Raw genomic sequence first — 19,082 nt, 5'->3', positions numbered from 1 at the left:
TCCCCTCCTGGGCAAGGTCACCCAGGTGGAATCCGTATCAGAAGGATACTGGCTCCCTCCCTCGCTTCTAGGCAAGGACAATTAGCTCAGAAGGAGCCAAACTGTCTGGAACAAACAAGTAGGCCCCCCACCCCACGTCCCTAACCATAAACAGCTCAGCCAATAGCCCCTCCCCCTCAATGGTGTCCTGCTTTACCAATGTTAAAATCTGGTCACCTTACCTTAGGGGTGACTTTTGGGATCTGTTGTAGTATGCCTACAGAAGATTCAACCATAGTCCTATCTCCAAAAAATACAATACTCATTAAATAAAAAAGTATAGTCATCCATTCTGAGAAAAACTGGACAGGACAATGAAGAGAGAACTGAAGTAAGAGTAACTAAAGGGACACTGGGTTATTTTTATTGGGTCAATGTAGAAACTGGCACAACCTATTCATCCATGCACCTTGGAGTTTCAGGCTCGCATAGTGTGGCTCTCTGTTCGACTTTTGTGTTGTCTTTTAAATAGATTCACAGGGAAACAGGCTCGAGAACGTCTTACCAAAACCTCAAACATACTTGCTGTTTCTTGCTCATTCAGTAATTTCTTGTTCCGTAATGTTAAAAAATAAATGCTAAAATTAATTGTCATACAAAAAAAAAGTACCTAGATAGAAACAAAAATTTGAATTAAAAAATGAATAAAAGATTTTCTTCCTGAAAGTTTAGGCCAAAACATGGGTGTAAATTATACACAGGTGTATATTATATGGGGCAAAATATAGGAGTAATTTTTAAACGTAAGATACAAGTTTTCGAAATGAACCCAAAAGAATCAGCAAAAATACTTTGAGAATCAGTAATAGCAGCGAGATGCCTGTATGTAAAGGAAAGACATAAACATCAAATTTTCTTCACTATGTCAGCATTCGCCAATTATTAGAAAATATAGTGGTGGAGGGAAACTGTCAAATCTAAAGGGATGTTACGGTTAATGTCCTCTGTTTTATAGTTTATAGATGTGCACACACAGGGTGGCCATGAATTTCATGTGCAATTTAAAACAGACAACTATTTTCTATTTTTCATATGTGTATACAAATATATACACATTACACATATAGCTATGTGAAAATACCACAGGAATAAATAAGGTTTTTCCTAAGAACCCAGAAAGAATCACACATGTGTATATATGTATATATGGCATATTAATATATATAAACATGATATTGGAATTTTGCAGTTTTTGAAGTTTTAGGATAACTCTTATTTGGTCCTATGGCATTATTTTCACATATAATTTTGTTTGCTAAATTTTTTTAGATTTTTGCATTGTAGATTTTATGCGTATCTTTTTGGTTAGGTTTTAGTGTTAAGGTTGTATAAGTTACCTAAACAAGTAGGGACTCTTTATATGGTCATGCATTTATGCAGCTAAGGGCAGGGTGGTGCAGGTGACCATGGAGTAAGATACTGTGCTTTCAGTCCTGGGTCTGTTTCCACTGCCATGTATGCAGGTCACATCATTCCTACAAGCTTTCCTCCTCACCTCATCTGCAAAATGGGCATAGCTGTAGTACCCACACTAGAGGTGGGTGAAAGTGGGGGGGGGCAGGGAGGAATGGCACCTTCTGTGGACTGGCTCAGCCTCGCCACACTCTCCAGCCCCTTGCCTCTGCCATAGTGGTCCCCCTTCCCTGAACCCCTGGGATCTGGGGCCTGGTTACCGGACTCTTCTCTCACCTTAGTCTGCTTCGTGTTCCTTGGTTCCCAATTCCACACAGGTTTCTTCAATTGTAGGGCCTTGTGTATAGGAACAGATAAGGGAGGAGGTAGAATATTGAAATGGAAATTATGAATGATAAAACTACTGAAAAGGAGGCCTTTTTAATCTTATGCTTTCTTGAATTCCATTAGGGTTTAGCTTAACCAATGCAATTGCCTGGTTTTTTAGCACACAAGCCCAGAAAAGGTGACCGGTCCAGACTTGTGGGCTTGCTGGGCCTTCCTCAGGAAGACCATCCTTGTTTTTTCCATTCAGGGCCTGGAATTCCTGAGTGACTGCCCTATATACTCGCTGCAGGACCAGACAATTCTGGTGGGAAAACAAGCCTTACTTAAATGGCAACTTTGCAGTTGTTTGAAGATACAAGTAGGGGCTGTCACTGAATACTGCCTGAAATTCTCCAGAACTTAGGTGTTCTGAAATATCTTCCCTGGCCATCCCATGCTTTATCGCTCACTGGGCACCTTGAGCACATGCTTTGTCTGCCCTTTGACATTTACCAGTGACTTATAACTGCTACTGATGTGAATTACAGAGAATCCTTGAGGTTGGAGGACTATGATTTACTGTTTCTAATGACTGGAGTCAGGCCACCATCAGAGTTTCACCGGTTTCTGCTCCCAGCGGTTGCCCCCTTGCCCCGTAGAACACCTTTCATGGCAGGTCAAACAAAAGGCTGTCTATAACTCAATTCAATGGACTTACCTGGAACTTTGTCCCTAGTACGACCACAGAGTTGAAGGGCTGTTAATGTCAGGACTTGTGAGAATGAAAGATTTTCTGTGAAGAATAAAGTTTTGCAGAAATCTTTGTTTATAAGGGATCTCAAGCTTGTCTTCTGTAGGCGCTGTGTGTGTGTTGTAAGCTTCTTGACAGCAGGGCCTTGCACACAGAAAATTTAAAACCAACAATGGACAAACAAGGTAAGTTGGAGGGCTCACTGTCATTTGAAGGGATGCTGGATGCAGATTCTCTGCCTGCAGGCAGCCGCCTGGCTGGAGGCTACTGCATATTTTCCCAAGACTATGCAACTGGTTTTCCTTTTTTTTCTTTAAAAGAATCAAGAAAACCTGTTGTTTAAACCACACTTCCCCTTCTCATATGGGGTCAAGAATAAAAAAATATAATTGATGCACTTGTTAACTGTGAATTTAGAATCTCCATATTAACGGCGTGCCAGGGTGAGAGTATGTGTTCGCGTCTCTCCAGCACATCCACAAAACCAGGAGGCAGGAAAGCACCACCAGGTTCTGTTATTAATTCCACCAGAGTGGGAAGAGGTGAGGATGGGGAGGAACAGCCAGCCACCGAGGGGCCCACCACACTACCTACCGCCCTGTTGTCGGCTGGCTCTGCTTTTCTCCAAACCTCAAAGCCTTGGTTCACCCCCAGGTAGCCAGGACACACGTTTTCTCTCATTTACCTTCTTCCACCCACTCCTTTGTGTTTTACTCTCCGCGTGAAGCAGGATGGGAGTAGGCTGGGGAGGTCCATCCTTTTCCTTCCTCATGAGAAACGAAGTGAGAAAGCAGCAGAGGTGAGATGGGGCGTGGGGTGAATTGGCATTCTTGATGATCAGTCTGTGATTCTTGATGAACTGAAGTCTATGAGCCGCCTGTTAGAGATTGTCATCTTCCTGTAGGATTACAAAAGTCATAGCAGTCTTGAACTGCTACACAGCAAAGTGGCTCTGATTACCCAACTATCCCTTTGGGTTGTGGTGTTCCCTTTTCCTATCTCAAAAAAAAAAAAAAGGGAGGGGGTGGTAAAAATAGCAAATAGCCTGGGAATGATCAAGCAGATTTGTGTTGCTACATTCCAGGGATTTCACTTCATGGGCACAGATTTTCAACTTTTCCCAACATGGTCAAGTATGACTACATGCACTCTCTGTGGACAAAATGAGTTGATGGGGCCTGGTGGTAAAATGCAGGTGCCCATCCAGCAAGTCAACCTTTGTTGTATTTTTATTAAAGGCCTGTGATGTCAACATTATTGCAGGATAGATTCTCGTCTGGTTAAGGTCCTTGCTTATCTGGGGCCTCTCTCAGGTGGGCGTGTCAGAACCCTCCTGTTGGCTGACGGCCTGGGAGGTGTCCGCTGTCCTGACTCCTCTGATGCCATGTTTTGTCTCTTGTCTCTGTCAGGCGGGGCAAGAAGCACAGCATCATCCTAAGGACGCAGCTGTCCGTGAGGGTCCATGCCTGCATCGGTGAGTGACGTCTGCCCTAGGAGATGAAACGTGTAATAAGAAATGGCACTTGTGGGGACACAGTGTTCACTGTTACTCTGTCTGCTTGGTCCAGCCCTTCTCATGGGCTCTTAGAGTACTTTTGGAAGCCCTGTTTTATTCTGACTTCCTCTGCTCTTTGGTTGGTTGGGGGGGCCTGAGATGAGACAGACTCTAGGTGAGGCTCTTCTTAATGGTATTGGGAAAGATGAGCTTTTTCTGGGACTGCGCCAGCACGAGCCACCAGTGTGAGCCTCCAGCCTGCTGAAGTGACCCTTCATGTGTCTGCTGGTGACCTTTGATGCTTGCTTGTGGGGAAGTTCTGTCTGAGGTTGCTGTCAAGTGTTTAGAAGGGAAATCTTGGGTCAGTGCAGGATGGGAGCACATGTGGATACCGAGCCAAATGGTGTAAGCAAGCACAGACATTTGTGATGCAGAGCAGCTTGTCACCCAGGGATGCTGATGGGCTGTCATTGCAGCCATTAGTTTTTCTAGACCCACTGTCTCTCCACCTAGAGATATGTTATTAGTGGCAGTGAAAGCAACAGTTCATGCTAAATAGACAACCTCCATGTGAATGCTTTCTGAAACTATGGCCTGGTTTGCTTCTAGTATTGAGGCAAGAATATCATATCATAAAAAGAATAATAAAAATTAGAATTCACTTTATACATAGAAACTTTTCACATCTGGATGAGTTTGGTTTTATTTAATATATGTTGGGGTCTTCACTGGGGACTCTAGGAGAATGTAAACCGTCCTGTCGAGTCCCAGTCTGCACCTGGAGTGTAGTGTTTGTGGGTGGAGTGGGAGGGATTGTTCTGGCCGCTCCTTCTCTCTGCTCCTCTGTTGGAGACCCTGGGATGGAGAGGGGAGCTGGACATGACGGGGAATCCATGTAATTTCACTTCATTTCCTATGACACATGGTGAGGTATGAGTGTCTTGAGTAATAACTTTTGTTTTGCTCTGTAGGTAGAGAGTGAGAATGATCCTGCAGGTGACTCATAAACCCCAGGGCCTGAAAGATTGGAGTGTCAGGAAGGTTTGTGAGCTTGTTGGATTAGAAGTAAGATCTGTAGGACCTTCAGCCAACACTGACCATTCACTTAACCTCATGTAGCACTGAGTGACTGTACAACATACGCAGGTACTTGATTTCATTTCATCCGTTTCTTTTCCTGCTTGATATTTTCCCCAGTTATTTCAAATGTGTAGATCCTATCTACCTGCTATGACCGTGACTTTGGATTAAACTTCCTCCATCTTCGTCACGGATCTAGAAGAAATCCAGGCATATAACATGCTGTTGAATACTGTGGAAGTTAAATACTGACACATAGCTGATAGCCATAAGAGATTTGGAACACGAGTATGAATTTGTATTTCCTAGGACTGGGAAGGCAGAAAGCAGACTTATGTGGAAAAGGTTAATCAAAATCCAAATGAGCTAACTTCTTTTAAGTCTTTGAAAGACTCAATTCAAGTTGGGGGGAGGGGTGAAGAAAGGGGGATTGGAGTGTTCCCATCTAATGGGCATAATGTAGGGGTATATGACACATGTCCTGGGTGTGAGACACAACAACAGGGACTTGACCTGGCAATGCAAACCTTGTAACCTAATTGTTTATACCCGCGTATTAATCTGAAATTTAAAAACATTTTCTCTTTTGCGGTATGTGCTGCAAGTACACGTTTTAAGTACAGGAGTTTTCTAAAACTGGTTGCACTAGCTGCTGCTTACGGTAGTCTCAGGTAACGGGTGTAAATACACGTCTCATCCTGTGGCGTGCTGAGGGCTCTTGACGCTGTGCTTTCCTGCTCCAGGGCTGCCCTGGGCGCTCTCAAGGGCGGCGTGTTGGCACCCGCACCTCTTCGTACCAGTCACACTAGTTATGGGAATTAGATAATTTAATGAAATGGACCAGAAATATTTTAGAAACTGATTAAATGTGAGTTTGAAAATTCATTGAATGTTTCGGAAAAGACTCAAAATTTGTCACCACCAAAGCATTTCTGTCGATGTAAGTGGATCATGGCAACTATGAAAGGTGGGGGAGAGTATTGTAAAAATCAGGGCGGCTCCTACTCTCCACCGTTGTCTTCAGTTCTTGCTTGATTTCCAAGAAACTGACATTGGAAATCAGATTTTGTTACTGGAGTGGTTAGTGAAAGAAGATCCAAGTGGAACTCCAGTGAGTAGGCCCTTACTTAGAGAGCCAGTGTGACTTGTCACAGGTATGTCATGTTAATCAGCACAGGTGTGAGTTACGATGAAGTTTTAAGGTATTTGTTGTTTTTAAAGGATATTCTGCTTTATTTAGGTTTTTACTATTAATTGGCTCAGGCCTGAGTATGTTGGATGAGAAGGTTTGGCTGTATAAATTACTATCAGTATCCAAGATAGAAAAGTTTCTCTGTGTATTGAAAGCCCTCTTTCTCATTCCATTTCCTACTGCTAATTTTCAGATTTTTCCCCCTCTTTATAAGAAATAGTTGAGTTATTACAGGCGTCTGACACAATGGCTGATGTCTTAGCCTAGGAACACACACAACTCCCCTGAAGACCACCTTTCTCACCCATGACTGGGCTGGAAGGCTCCAAGACCGGCTTTTGTCTAATGGATCAAAGTGCTGTCAAGTTTCTCCAAAACAGTGTTTTCCTCACCCTACGTTCTCTCTCCTTCATTCTTGTTTTTATTAAGCATAGGAATGTTTAGAATCTAGGGCTATGTGTTGACGAATTGGAGGTGACATGGTTTTGGAATCTCCAGTGTTAACTTTGGAACCCTGCACTGTTGGGATGAGAAGAGGGCAGGGCCCTAATGGTTAGAGACTGACCGAACCTCACAGAAAATGCAGGCCATGGGGACTTGGCTTTGATGGTCACAGCTAGCAGCCGAGACAGGTCTTTTCTGATAGTGCAGTGGTTCTGAAGCATTTGGCAGGAGGTCGGAATGAGATTTTGGTACAGAAAGGCCTCACACTTTTCTACCTCTGTGATTCTCTTTGCTGTAGTTTTTCTTTTTGGATTCTTTTTTTTTTTTTTGAGACAGAGCCTCAAGCTATCCCCCTGGGTAGAGTGCCATGGCATCACAGCTCACAGCAACCTCCAACTCCTGGGCTCAAGCAAGTCTCTTGCCTCAGCCTCCCAAGTAGCTGGGACCACAGGCGCCCACTACAACGCCCGGCCATTTTCTTTTTTTGGTTGCAGCCATCATTGTTGTTTGGCGGCCCGGGCTGGGGATTCGAACCCGCCACCTTAGGTGTATGTGGCTGGCGCCTTAGCTGCTTGAGCCACAGGCACCGAGCCTCTTTTTGGATTCTTAATGGGATGACTTGATGTGCCATGTTGCAGCAAACAGTGTGTGACTTGCCTTCCTAATGTAGCTTCGATCCCTCAAATTATCCGTAGTCATATTCTGGGCATCAATGCACAGATATGTGGGGAAAATCTATGACAGGCATGAGAAGGCTGCATTTTATGAGGTTAGCTAGAGAAAATAATGTTTTTGGTCCCTGCAAAGTGATCCTATTTCCAGACATCAGAAAAATGTTGAGAGGGCCAACTGGCTCTGATGACTAAATCTCATCATGAAGAGAAAAGGAACTGAGGAATCATGGGGTGAGGGATGGAATCTAAGATTTAAAAAAAATAAGGTTTGAAGTCTTTAGGATGATAAAGCTAGTATGAGTGTTTGCTACTGACTGACGGAAGGCATTTTATTTGGCTTCAAACCTCCACGTGTCAGTTTTCTGAAGCAGATCCTGTCTTCCCATTAGGAAAATCAACCCTGGTGACTGAGTCTCTGGGACCCAGAAGACCAGTGCTTTCACATGTCCAGCAATGAGTTAAATGAAAGGGTGAAAGTTGGCTAAAGATTCCAAAGTGTGATTTATACCTGTAGCTGTGAAAGACCACCCTGGCATAAAGGGTCTGCCTTCAGAGGTTTTCCCCAACCCTGAGATGACACGGCCTCCTACGAGGGTAGGGACGAGGCAGGCAGAGGCTTGTAGGGTGGCTGATTCCTGCACGAGATGTGTCTTGTTGCCTACATAGTAATGTCACAGAGACAACTTATAAAGACTAAGTGATGAGAGGGTGGCTTCTCATCTCTCCTGAGTAGCAGAGTAGTCAATTTCCAGCAGCAGAAACCTCGACAGAAGGATATGTCAATATGTAATTTGCAAAGCATTTTTCTCTCACGAGCGACATAGTCATCTGCTTTGTACTACACTGTTGTAGCAAAGAGGTGAATGTCAGAGGAACATTTCTTCAAGAAGAGCCTTCTAGTGCAGGAGCGACTGAGGGGGTTTGTCTCCTGTGCCGGCTGATTTAGGGAGGCGGCCCCCTGGGGCTATGTGCAGTCTTAACACCGGCTTGCACTGATGGTGACGGAGGTGGAGTGTGTGTGTGTGTGTGCACGTGCCTGCACGGCCCCGTGGATGACAGCTCAGGTACTCGGGGGAGGTGCAGGTTTTGTCCAGTGTCTGAGGCCCCTGGGCTTCTGTATTCAGAGTGTGAGAGGGGAATGGAGCTGTAGTCCAGGACCCCCAGCCCCTCCCCTCTGCCTTTGCTCCCAATCCACCTCTCAGGTTCTGCATTCCTTCTTAGGCCTGTGGATCCAAGTGTGGCTGCTCTGTCCTCTCCCACTTCGAGCTTTCTGACCAGGCTGGGTACATCTGTCCCCTCTCTGGGTTTCTCTCCCTGTACTATCACCTTGTGCTGGTACAAGGTGCCGCAGGGGGCTGGGCCGCAGGGGGCTCCCCTTCAGCTTCCGTTCTGGTGTTGCACTTGCCCTGCAGGTGGGTTGCAGAGGAACCCGGGGCTTGGAGCATGAGCTGGATTCCAGTGTGGGCCTTCCTGGCTCGGTGCCAGTTAGGAATTTCTATAAATACTAGAGGTTTCTTTTGGGAAACAATAAGTTGCCTTTTTGACACTCTTGGGCCTGACAGCAGCTGGGTGATATTTCTCTGTCAGCTGATGAAGATGCAGTGCCACTGCCTTGTGGGGACTGAGACACATGAGGCCTGCTTGGTGACAGGTCTGAGCTTAGGCATCCGAGTCCTCCGGGTGGTGGCTGTAGGATTCTCACAGGGGCAGCTGTGCCCCTCTCCCCATGCGAGTGCAGAAACAGTTTAGCCTTCTGGCTGGGAGATTCCATTCCCCTCTGCCCTATTGCACTATTTTTTCCTCTCTTTACCCGCCTCTCTGCCTTCTCTGCCTTCTCTGCCTCCAGGCCTTGGCCTGAGCTTCTGGCTGGGCCTGCCCCGCTTTGGGCTATGCCCCTGTCATGCCTCTGCCACGCAGCTTTGGGCTTTGTGTGTGTGGGGTCCCCTACCTTCCCCTATCCCTGGACATCATGGAGGCCGAGCCCAGTGTTCTGGCTGTGCCTGTCCTTGATGGGGTCAGGTGCATTAGATTGCACGTCCTATTTTGTGTCCTGATGTCAGAAACCCTGGAAACCATCTCCCATTCCTCCAAAGATGGTCATCTTCCTGTGAAGCCCCCCGAGTGGCCAAGTGCAGCCTCAGTCTGAGATGGGTTTGAAATCCTGAGTCTCTCCTTGTGGCAGGAGACTTCAGTGCTTTGCGTTTTTAAAAAAATCTCCTCCCTTTTATGCCCACCCCATCAAGACTGTGACATGTTTTTGCCCATGGTCCTGTTTTCTAGGTAAAAACAAGCTCAGTGGTTTAATCAGATAAACATCTCCCATCATCTGTTTCCTATTAATCTGTCACAGCTCCCAGGTGGCAGACCCCACAGAGTGTTCATGTGTCTGGAAAGCCTTTGGTCTGGGCAGAGGGAGGAGACTTCTGTGGCAGGTCGGCCTGTCAACCTTTCCACCTTGTGTGGGCTGCTGCCTTATCAGACTGTGATTGACAAATATGTCCAGCCCCCCACCCTCTACAGAGACAGGAGGGGAGAAAGGACGTGAGGTTTTAAAACACCCTGCCAGGTTTTTTGACCTACGTGAGAGTCTAGTCTTTAAATGCTGGTGACTATTAAATACTGGTGACATCTTTCTACAAATGCTATGTAATTTCATGGTATATAGGTCAGGAATGATTCCTCACCCGAAATGGAAAAAACAACTAAAGAATGAATTTAAAAAGTGGCTCTACCATCTACAGCAGTGGTTCTCAACCTTCCTAATGCCATGACCCTTTAATACAGTTCCTCACATTGTGGGGACCCCCCAACCATAAAATTATTTTCATTGCTACTTCATAACTGTAATTTTGCTACTGTTATGAATTGTAATGTAAATATCTGATATGCAGGATGTATTTTCATTGTTACAAAGGGGTCGCGACCCACAGGTTGAGAACTGCGCCTTAGAGGGTGGTTTTGATGAGCAAATTAAAAACTCCCTACGAGAGTGCTATGTGAAGCGCTGTGTGTGTGTCCGATAGATACAGACATGCAGATAAACATAAATACAGGGGATGAGCAAAGTATCACAAGAATGGAAGAAAAAGTATCCAATATACACAGCCCTATTATGAAACTAATTTATAGCTCATATGAAAGCTATAACCTAATTATAGCCTAGGAATATGAGGAGGGGGGAGGGGAAGGGGAAGGGAGAGGGGTGGATGGGTGGAGGGAGGGTGATTGGACGGATCACCTCTATGGTTTTCTTACAAGGGTACAAGTGAATCTTTCTGAAAGTAGAATATAAATGTCTTAACAACTAGGAAAATGACATAAAGGCTATGTTAACCAGTTTGATGAAAATATTTCAAATTGTATATGAAAACACCACACTGTACCCCATGATTGCATTAATGTACACAGCTATCATTTAATAAAGAAAAAAAAAAGGCTATGCCCAGAAAAAAAAATACAGGGGATAAGAACATTCCACATATGGCTGGGAAACTCAGGGCAGCTAGAGAAATGAAAGAGGCACCAAGAAAAGGACGGATGTGAACAAATATAAATTGAATCATGGAAAAGTAAAGCGTAGATCTCAGGGGCTCCGCTTCATTTCATATCTGTACTCTATCCCCTTCCCATTTTACTTTATTTGAATTATTTATTACTGCTTTAGGGCTTTGTTACCTTTCACCTTTCAACGTCTCAAGGTGTTGGGTAATGGATGTGAGCATTGCTTTAGAGCACTGCCAGTGTGTTTGCTTTGCCCTCTCCTAATGTTTGTATCCTGTTCAGTTACTTAACAAGGAACACGAAATTCTGGCCAAGGGAAATTTATAATAGGGAATGTATTCACATTGATAGGGACACCTGAAGCAGGTGTTATGGGTTTAAATCATGTGCTGGCAATTAGACTCCAAAGGTGCTCCCCAGCAAAAACACGAGTTGTATCCAGAAAATGATCCCTGGCAAGGAAATGGTTGTGCTTTTGAATGATTCTAACCAGAGCTTCTGTGCAAATGTTCTCCGCTCAACAGATCTGGCTGCTTTTTGGTGTGGTGTGAACTCTAGTGACTAGCTATGTGTGCCTATGGCTGCCCCCATGAAGAGACAGCTTAATTCTTTACACTAAACAATCAAAGTCTTTGATGGGAAACAAAATTCTTTATTACTAAAAATTTCCAGAGAGTGTGGGAGTTGAAAAAGAGGATGGATGGCTCAAAATGTGTTGCAAATGGTGGTTAAGGATTAGGTACACATCCACGCAGTTGTCACATCTTACTATTTCTATTGTTAGAAATACCTAATGGGGGCCAGATGCAGTGGCTCACAACTGTAATCTCAGAACTTTGGGAAGTTGAGGCAGGAGGATCACTTGAGAGCAGGAGTTCAAGATCAAGCTGGCCAACATAGTGAGAGCCTATCTCTACAAAAAATTAAAAAAATTAGCTGGACATGGTGGTGTATGCTTATAGTCCCAGCTGCTTCGGAGGCTGAAGTGGGAAGATCATTTGATCCCACAAGTTCTCGGTTATAGTGAACTATGTTTGTGCCACTGCACTCCAATCTGGGTGACATAGTGAGACCTGTCTAAAAAGAAATAATGTCTAGTGGGGGGAGGGGAATATGTAGAAAATCTGCATCCAGTCCATGATTTAATTTAAATGAGGGGGAAAAAGGCATTGGAGAATTTGTTACAAATATTGTCTCAAATTCATAATGCTGGAATAATAACAGAATAGCTAAGGAGAACATTTAAAAGGTTTTGTTCATTATTTTGTCTCTGAAAGAAAGAGAACAGATTCTGTTGCTAATTGTTCCAGAAGTAAGGTGATTTATCTGTAACCCCAGTAACTGGATTGTGGGCATGTAGGCAGGAGGAGACACTATCTGGCCAGGATGGGAGAAATTGTGGGGCCAGGCCCGGTGCTAGGCAACCTGCCCACGCTTCAGTCATCTTTTAGCCTTTAAAAAAGATCCTCCATTAGAGTTGATGGTCAGTATAATAACACTCTTAAAGTATTCACAAGTATTTCAAAAGTTGTAAGATGCTACAAAGATTATTAGAGATGAGCTCTGCAAAACTAAAAAGGATTCCTATTTATTTCAGACTTCAGTATGCAGCCTGGTCCTCCTCCAACCACAGTTTCCTGGGCCCTTACTACCCCTCCTGAGCCATGGTGGGGTCTAGAAAGGTGGGCCACAGAGCTAAGGCATCTTGTCTAGGCCCTGCAGTTGGGAAGCACAGGACTAGGGTAGAATCTTCCAGTTAGTTCCCTGGGTTTCTTTCCTGGCCTGGTACTCTGCTTTGTGGCCATTTGACAGCATCTTCTCTGGAGGGATGATTGCTGAGGCCAGTGCAGCCCTGCTGGTCTGAGAAGTGCTGCCAAAACATCTAAATAGATGGCTTTTGAAATGTTTTCTCTAAGGGAAGTGTCACTAGGCTTTGGGGGATGGAGGATGGTGTTCTGGCTGAATTCCAGTGTGGTTCACAGATTGCCTTAGGGGAAAGTAAATCAGCTGAGAAAATGGGCTTCACCCTTACAGAGCCAACTGTGTTTAGGAATGTCCTGGAATTCCTCCTGTGAGCCAGGCAGCCCTCTGACCCCTGCAGATGGAGCGGGAGCTTCCTCATTCCTTCTAGGCTTCTGTCCTGCCTGGGTGGCTGTCTGGCCTCTCGTGTCAGGCTTTAGGTTGGGAAGTCCCTGGAAATGGGCTTTGACTGGTCAGAACCATGCATTGTCACCTCTGGCTTTCGGAGCTGCCCAGGAGGAGCAGGACGCTTTGGGCCCAGAGCTGCCGGCCTGCCCTGCTCTGGGCTTGAAGCGCTAGTCCCGCTCTGGGAAGACCTGTGCGATGTGGGTTCAGTGCAGGGCAGCGTGCTCTTGCACCCTTGAGAGTAAACTGTCATGCCCAGCCCAGTACCTTGTCTCACCTGTAGGAGACCCTAGATTATTTGTTGACTGAAGAAATAACCTAGGGTTGATGGATGTTTCTTAGGTTTGATTCATTTACCTCAGAGATGAATTTCTTTGGTTTTTCCTTTTTTCAGGAAGAATAGGAGACAATAAGCGGAATATATGTAAACAGTTATAAAGCTCTGAAAGTGGGGGGAATGCCATTTTAAGGAGCATTTTAAAGCAGACTCTCAGTGCTTCAGGGGGTTGTGTGAATCTATAATGGAACCATTGGTGTGTGTTTGTGGCCTGGGTGCCCTGCCGGGCAGGGGGCTCTGTGATGGGAACCATCAAGGTGGGGCCTGGGGCCTCCGTGGGGCTGAGGGCACAAAGTTTGGGTCTGAGGCTGGAGGTGGTGGCGGTGTGGGCTAGTGCCCTGATGCTAGATTGCTCCGTGGAACATCTGGGGCCTTCCTTTTTAAGGTGCATGCTGGCTGCTTTTGGAGAAATGTACCAAATCGACAGCAGACTTTGTTGATGGGTGAATGAAGAAGCAGGAGGATGGTTAATTAAGGATGGTCTGTGGGTCTTCCTGTGATCACCTGGTAGGGGGCTCCAATGGGGAGCTGGTTCTGATTATCCGAGTGGGAGTGTGGCTACAGCCTGGTGGGTGATTGGTGCAGGTGGCCGTTCCCATGCTGGTATAGGGCAGCTTTGGAGCGCCCTCTGAGCCCTATTGTCCCCTGTTCTCTAGCAGGCTTCTCCTGGGTGGGTGGTGCGTGTGGGTGAGGTTGTCATCTAGGAAGGGATGGACAGGTAGATGAATGGATGGAGCCTAGGGATTAGGTTTGAGGATTTTTGTCTGAAAGTGGAGCTTGTGTTATTATGAGTCACAGTATTCTCCCTGCCACATCTTCCTGAGATGGAGGGATTTTGGGGTATTCTGCAGCTGAGTTATATTCAGGCCCCGTCGCGACCATTGCAAAGCACCTGCTGTGGGCAAGGTACTTAACGTAGGTCATCTCATTTATCCTCCTGACACATGACATTGTCCTTACTTTATAGGAGGAGAAAAGGAGACTTACAGAGGCTTATGAGCTTGGCCAGGATACAGAGCTAGGAGTCAAACCCATATCTGTCTGTCAAATTGAAAAGTTCTGTTTTGTCACAATAGGCAATTGACTTTTTGAAAAGTAAATTTCCACTAAGCAGTTAATGTTTATACCTTCTACCGGCACTGAGCAAAGCACTTGGCAGATATTATCTTCTTTAATACATATAAGTAACCTCTGAATCAGAATTACTGTGTCCACTTAATAGATGAGAAAACTGAGGCACTGTGGTTCAATTGCTTGGCCAAGGTCCTGTGGGGAGTGTATGACAGAGCTGAGATTTGCACCCAGGTCTGCCTGACTGCCTGTGTTCAACTGCTGTGTTCTGGTGTCTCCAGTGACACTGGCTGTCCTCAGCTGGGGACTTACTGTGCTCCAGGTACATGGAATACTCAGCAAGCTCAGCTCTGGGCTGAAGAGAGAACACAGGCTCTAGAAGCTATGTGACCTTAGACACATGGCCTCACTTCTTTGAGCCTCAGTGTCCTCATTTATCCAAAGTAGACGATAATCTCTGACAGTTGCTGTGAGGATGAAATAAATATTTCATCAGTACAGAATCCAATTTTAAAAAATTAAATGTTTACATTGGGTATTGATGTGTAGGCTCAAAGAACAGGCAGAGCAGAGTAGTATGTATCTTAGAATCAGATGAACTGGGGTTCTAGTCGTAGATGGCCTCTGTATGTCCACGAGCAAGTTACCTCTTGTAGGTCTGTGTACTTCTAACAGGGAGGACCAAGGGGTCCTCTTGCTGCGGCACCAGCACTGAGGGAGACAGTGTGTGAGGGTCCAGGCACAGTGCTGCCCACAAGTGCTTGCCACAGTCTGGGCGAATGGTGGCAGCAGCATCACTACCCCTGACGAGAAGTTTTGTGTTTTTGTTTTTGCTTCTTTATAAATTATTAGAGCAAAATTGAACTTTGGGTATAGTGACTGTCAAAGCACTGTCAGTGCGTCTGGATTCCTAGAGAAGTGACTTGGATAGAAATGTGTGTCTTCCTCGGATTCTTAAAAGGGTGTCCTGTTCCATATTCAGAACTGGACAATAAAATCATTACATTTTTAATGTTGGGACATTCCTGGAAATGAAGGCTTTTAATCCTGGAAGGAATCCAGGATGACTAGGAGCCAGAAATGTTAAAATGGGGCTATACATTGTGGAATGCTTAACTATGAAAAGTAATGCTCAATTAATCAGTATGTTTTAAGTGTGTTTTAGCTGCCCCCTGTCTCTGAGTGGCAGACACATGTAAACATGTAGGTCAATACATTTCCATTAAGATTATATCTGTTGGCTCCGCGCCTGTGGCTCAAGTGGCTGAGGCACCAGCCACATACACCTAAGGTGGCGGGTTTGAATCCAGCCGGCCTGCCAAACAACAATGACGGCTACAACCAAAAAATAGCCAGGCATTGTGGCGGGCACCTATGGTCCCATCTGCTTGGTAGGCGGAGGCAAGAGACTCGCTCGAGCCCAGGAGTTGGAGGTTACTGTGAGCTGTGATGCCACGGCACTCTACCCAGGGTGACAGCTTGAGGTCTGTCTCAAAAAAAAAAAAAAAGATTTTATCTGTTATGGCTTGGCACCTGTAACTCAGAGGTTGGGGCGCCAGCCACATGCACCGGGGCTGGTGGGTTTGAACCCGGCCCAGGCCTGCTAAACAACAAGAACAACAACAACAAAAATAGCTGGGTGTTGTGGTGTGCACCTGTAGTCCCAGCTACTTGGGAGGCTGAGGCAAGAGAATTGCATAAGCCTAAGAGTTTGAGCTTGCTGTGAACTGTGATGCCATAGCACTCTACTGAGGGTGACATAGTGAGACTCTGTCTCAAAAAATATATATTTTTTTAAATTTGTTTTTACAAAATGAAGTTGGCCAACCCAAGGCCCGAGGACGATTCTGACCCCAGGATTTCTGCTTAGCTATGGCACTAGGGCCATTTTAATGGTTATCCTGTTTTGGATACGTTATTAGAATGCCTCAGTTTTGGTAAGCACTGAACAGCTAGCATGTTTACTGAAAAACTCTCATTCACGGAAATTAAGTAGGTTTTGTGGCAATGAAGGCAGCTTGCTGCCACCCCTGTATTCCCAGGCTGTGCCCTCCCGATGGCCCTATTGGCTCGGAGGATGCAGGTCCTGGGCACACACAGGTGGTCAAGTGCGTGAAAAGGCAGAAAAACGCCACCACAGACCGCCAAGTGCTGGTGAGATTTACAGTAATTTTAAAGTTAACAAATTATGCTCTGAGCACTGTAAACACAGTCAGATACTCTCTAAGAGTTGACACATACAAAACATTCAAATAGATAAGCTATTCAAATCACACCTGAAAGGACAACCTGTGTGTTTTTTCCCCAATAACAAATATGCTAGTGATGGTAAATTCTCGTAACACATGCAGTGATAAATTTATCAGCTTAGTTCAGCATCTGGAGGGGTTTTTTTGTGACTAGCTTGCCCTGGGTACCTTAGAAGCTGTCCTATGAGGTCATGCATTGGCCCCTCGCCTCCCTGCAGCTCCGGGTGCCCGGGGCATGGGTGCTGGGGTTGGCGAAGGTGACATGGGTGGCCACGGGTAGGCTGACGAGGCACTTCTCCTTTATACCACTCATTGGCTCGGGGGCACCAGAAAGCAATAGAGAGTGCCACAGAGCACTTTGCACTTCATAAAAAAGCAGTAAAAATAATTAGTAGTCCATTGGAGGCTTTCATAGGAGCTCCACAGAGTTGCCTGGCAAGGAACTGCTCAGGCCAGTGTGGATCACCATGTGTGCTGTATGTTTTCTTTGACACCACCATCTTGAAGGATCAAAGTGGCATGTCCATTGAGATGGAGTGTAAAACGCCTGGAACAGCTCACGCCAGGCTCCTGGAAGGTAGAGCTGCTGGGGTGTGTCTCAGCGGGGATCAGGTGGGATAGTTGGGGCAGCTTGCCTGGGGGTTCTAGGTATAGCCTTCCCTTCTCTCCTCCAAGGTTTGGGTTCGGTCCTTTCTGGGGTCTGACTTGAGGCCTGGTCTTCCTCAGCATTCACTGGGGCTCGAGGCCAGTGATTTTCAACTTGTGTACCGTGAGAGGATATTAGATGTGCTGCAAACATTTTTAAAGATCATCAATTAAATTATTTTTGAAAGAAGTTCAAAGCACAGTATATTCCTTTTTTGAGACAGAGTCTGTCATACTTGTAGAGTGCAGTGGTGTCGTAACTCACAGCAACCTCAAACTCCTGGCACTAGTGATCTTCTTGTGTCAACCTCCCGAGTAGCTGGGATTAGAGGCACACACCACAACACCTGGCCATATTTTAGAGATGTGGTCTTGCATTCCTGAGCTTAAGCAATCCACTCTCTTTAACCTCCCGGTTTTACTCTTTTTTTTTTTGATCAACATAATTGAAGTGTGCTGCAGAAATTTAACTATAGGTTCAAGTGTGCCATGAGATAAAAAGGGTTGAAAAACACTGCTCTGGGCTGTGGTGTCTGGCTCTGGGGCTTGGGGAATGTTGGGTTCTGAGTGCAGGATCCCAACACTCAGATCATGGCCAGGCAAGAGACCACTGACATCATGGGAAGGGCATCTAAAGCTGCCTCCAGAGGAGGTTGTGCCTAAAATCGAAGAACAAATACTTAAAATTTCAGAAGATTAGGGGTACACACTTTTTGTTAACATACTTTGTTTTCATACAGATTGAGTCAAAGTTATCAAAGTTATAAGTATTCCCTTCACCCTGGTAGTGCACACTGTACCCACTAGTATATCCCCCCGCTTGATTTTCATTAAGATTTACTTTCATATATACACTCAAGTATCGATTGATTAGTTACAATTGGTATTGAGTATATTGTTTGTTTCTCCATGCTTCTGATGTTTCACTTAAAAGAATTGTTTTCAGGCCCATCCGGGTTATCAGAAAAGATACCAGATTGCCATTTTAAAAAATGAATGAATAGTACTCTGTAGTATGCAGATACCATATTTTATTAATCCATTCATGTATTAGTGGGCACTCGGGTTGTTTCCACATCTTTGTGATTGCTAATCATTCAAGTGCAGGTCATTTTCATAAAATGACCTATTTTGCCATTGGATGTATACCCAGCAGTGGGCTTGCTGAGTCAAATAGTAGGTCTGCTTTAAGTTCTTTGAGGTAATCACCATACAGTTTTCCAGAGTGGTTGTACTAGTTTGCAGTCCCACCAGTAGTGTATAGAATTTCTTTCTCTCCACATGCACACCAGCATCTGTTCTTTGGGATTTTTTGATATGAGCCATTCTCATTGATGTTAGGCGATATATCAGTGTGGTTTTGATCTGCATTCCCTGATGATTAGAGGTATTGAACGTTTTTTCTTGAGTTTGTCATTAGTACATCTTTTTTTTTTTGAGACAGAATCTCACTATGTCACCATTGGTAGAGTGCTGTGATGTCATAGCTCACCGCAACCTCAAACTCTTGGGCTCAAGCAATTCTTTTGCTTCAGCCTCACAAGTAGCTGGGATGACAGGCTCCTGCCACAACGCTCAATTATTTTGTTGTTGTTGTTGTAGTTGTCATTGTCTGGCAGGCCGAGGCCGGATTAGAACCCGCCAACCCTGGTGTGTGTGGTCAGTACCCTAGCCGCTGAGCTATAGGCACTGAGCCACCATTAGGACATTTTCATTGAAAAGTTTCTGTTTATGACTTTT

The 19,082-nt window shown here is 45.2% G+C and overlaps 1 protein-coding gene across 1 annotated transcript in view; it reads left to right on the top strand.

Annotated features, from left to right (window-relative positions):
• Positions 1 to 19,082, top strand: part of FHOD3 (formin homology 2 domain containing 3) — a 468,593-nt gene that overhangs the window by 69,110 nt on the left and 380,401 nt on the right. Inside the window, exon 3 of the mRNA XM_012802005.1 lies at positions 3,919 to 3,983. Within this exon, the coding sequence (XP_012657459.1) occupies positions 3,919 to 3,983 (65 nt within the window). The remainder of the gene's footprint in view (positions 1 to 3,918; positions 3,984 to 19,082) is intronic.

Source organism: Otolemur garnettii, unplaced genomic scaffold (assembly GCF_000181295.1).
Source record: "Otolemur garnettii isolate 467f Iridium unplaced genomic scaffold, OtoGar3 scaffold00012, whole genome shotgun sequence".
Taxonomy (NCBI): Eukaryota; Metazoa; Chordata; class Mammalia; order Primates; family Galagidae; genus Otolemur; species Otolemur garnettii.
This window is presented reverse-complemented; position numbering and strand designations above follow the sequence as displayed.